At 46.7% G+C, this 2556-nt stretch overlaps 1 protein-coding gene across 4 annotated transcripts in view; it reads right to left on the reverse strand.

Moving 5' to 3' along the window:
• Positions 1-1038: 1038 nt before the first annotated feature.
• The window catches only part of LOC310669182 (uncharacterized protein), a 6014-nt gene continuing 4496 nt past the window's right edge, over positions 1039-2556 (reverse strand). For all 4 annotated transcript variants that reach the window (XR_014507068.1, XR_014507069.1, XM_083422755.1 and 1 more), the window contains one exon: positions 1039-2031. Coding sequence is in view for 2 of the 4 variants with exons in the window: in XM_083422755.1 (XP_083278881.1) it covers positions 1485-2031 (547 nt within the window). In the remaining 2 variants the exon portion in view is untranslated. The remainder of the gene's footprint in view (positions 2032-2556) is intronic.

Here is a 2556-nt window from a genome sequence, read left to right on the forward strand (position 1 = left end):
CTGGTTCTTATTTAAAGCTGGAAAGCTCAGCTGGTAGAGAGTGAGACTCTTAAATCTTAGGGTCATGGGTTCAAGCCCCATGTTGGGCATTGCAGGGGGTTGGACTAGATGACCCTTGGGACCCCTTCCAATTCTATGGGGGTGTCTTATCAGACTAGGAGGCGGAATCCTTAAACCAACCAGTTATAAAGCTCTGAAGAAGTGACTTCCTCTGAAACAAGGCATTCCAACATGGGAGGGTTTGCATTGGGCGTGATAGGATATCAGCTCACAGTGACAACTGATTAGCAAGGGGCACAGCTTGATTTGATTAGCCAATTTAGGAACAGTGGAAGTCAGACCATCTAGCTCCCCAGGGAAGGGAAGGGCCCTCCAGATCTTTGTTGGACTACATCTCCCATTCTTCCTGATCATCAGGCATGCAGACTGGAGTTGATGGAGGCTGATGTCCAACAATATGTGGAGGGCTGCAGGTTCCACATCTCTGGTCTACCCTGACCAACAATGGCTCTCCACGGTTTCAGGCAGAGAGTTTTCACCTTCCTTTCCTGATCTGTCATCCCTCCCAGCTGTCCCCAGCCTGCCACCTGAGACATCTGTGTGAAGCTAATCAGCAGGGGGCCAGCCCTGTGACAATCCACTAACCACCAGCGCTTCTCAGGATGCCAGCCCTGGCCCTGTGGCCAGTTTTAGGTTTTCTGAACCACTTAGGGCTTGTGCCTTTCCACATAAAACCTTGCAAAGTGCCATGCACGCTGATAGCACTGTATAAATAACAAATATTACTACCATCAATTTTATTGTTAAGCGTACAGCCAAGCACTGATGCTGAACTTCCTGAATACCTGAGCATTTGTGCAAGCTGTTTCTGTACCCTCATAACATTGACTACCAGAAACATTTCCCCCCAAAATCTGGCATCCCTGAGTATCCAAATTCTATGCAATCCCAAACAAATTAGAACAGCAGAAAACAAACAGCTCTTGTCATGAGTTAAACACACACACACACCCCTACACACACACACACACCTGAACATAATTTTCCTTCCCTCTTTTATTTCATTTTTTAAAATCCCTCCAATGTCATTTATTTTAACCAGATCATCAATCTGGGTTTTGTTTTGTTTTGTTTTCATTTCGAGTCGCAGTGATCAGTCCCTGTTTTTGTTCACTTTGTGGGGAATTTTGTTCTTGCTATGATTAGTTAACTTTTTAATAAAAAGTTTTATAAACAACAACAACAAATCAAACTGACAGGAAGTTCGCCTCCAGTTCATTTTGATGCTTGGAAGGGCTGGGGCTGGGGGCTGAGGTTGTGGGTTATGGGTTGGAATAGAGGGTGATGCAATCCATTGATTTCGGGGTGTTCTGACTCGGCACGCTGTGACGCAGATGCTCAGGCACCTCCATGGAAGAAAGACACTGAGCAGTTCAGCAAAGGCATGATACCAACCATCCTTGGAACTGGCATCATCTCGGCCATCACATCTCACGGATGGCGCACAGCATGATGCTCCCAGAATCGTTGCTTCCACCACTTCCTTCGCCCTGGGATCCTTTGCCCTCCAGAGATTCCACGGATCCACTCCTGGAGGAGCCGTAGAGGCACTGGAAATGCTCCATGGAGTAAATGCTTCCAGACTCATCGGCGTGAATGCTTTCGGAGGAATTGCTCCTGTAAATGTGGCTGATTGACCTGGAGCTTGCCTTCTTCTGTTTTGAGGGTGAAGCTTTCGATGGCTTAGCCAAGGGTGCCGCAGGGGGTGGGGATCTTGGATGGGATCGCTGCCGGGTCAGTGGCTTGGTTGGTGGCTGGGATGGTGGTGAAGACGGCAGTTGGCATGGTGGCTGGGACATTCCCTGGGATGTTGGTGCCTGGCATGGTGGCAGGCATAGTGCCTGGCATGGTGGCAGGCATGGCATCCGCTGAGATGATTCCAATGCCTCTGCTGGGGAAGGAGACAGGACAAACTTCGTTTCCATGCAGTGTGTCTGGATAGCAAAGGACTTCACCTCCTTCCTCAGGGTGCTTGAAGAAAAAGAAGATGGGAGAGAGGTACAACTACAGCAAGGAAACCCGGACAGATTTACTTTGCAGATTTGTTTATTTTAAGCAAGTGTTCTGTTCAAAAACATCTGATATGCATGTACATAAAACAAATAACCAGCCTTTTTTAAAACAAAAAACCGAACATCTTTTGCATTGTCAGACAAGTTTCATACAGTTCCCCATAATGTATACGGGTCTGCCTTTTTTGTGTACCTCATCACACCAATAAATAACAATTAAAAACTCGATTTCTCTTCACAAACGCCACCCAACTGTCTATCTGCTCTAATTCTCTCCATATTTTGGAAGGACAGTCTCAGATTTACAGAAGCTGTCTTGGTTTCTTTTTGGATCCTGGAATGCCTCACTTTCCCTTAGGATGTCCCTGTTTTCAAAGGAGAAATGTTGGAGGGAATGAGTTATGCGACCCCTGAGCCAAGGAGATACAGTAAGTAGCTATACAACCTTTAGAAGACAACCCTGTCTTCTAAACCTGTATAGGGA

This window comes from Podarcis tiliguerta (assembly GCF_965153285.1).
Source record: "Podarcis tiliguerta genome assembly, chromosome: Z".
Taxonomy (NCBI): Eukaryota; Metazoa; Chordata; class Lepidosauria; order Squamata; family Lacertidae; genus Podarcis; species Podarcis tiliguerta.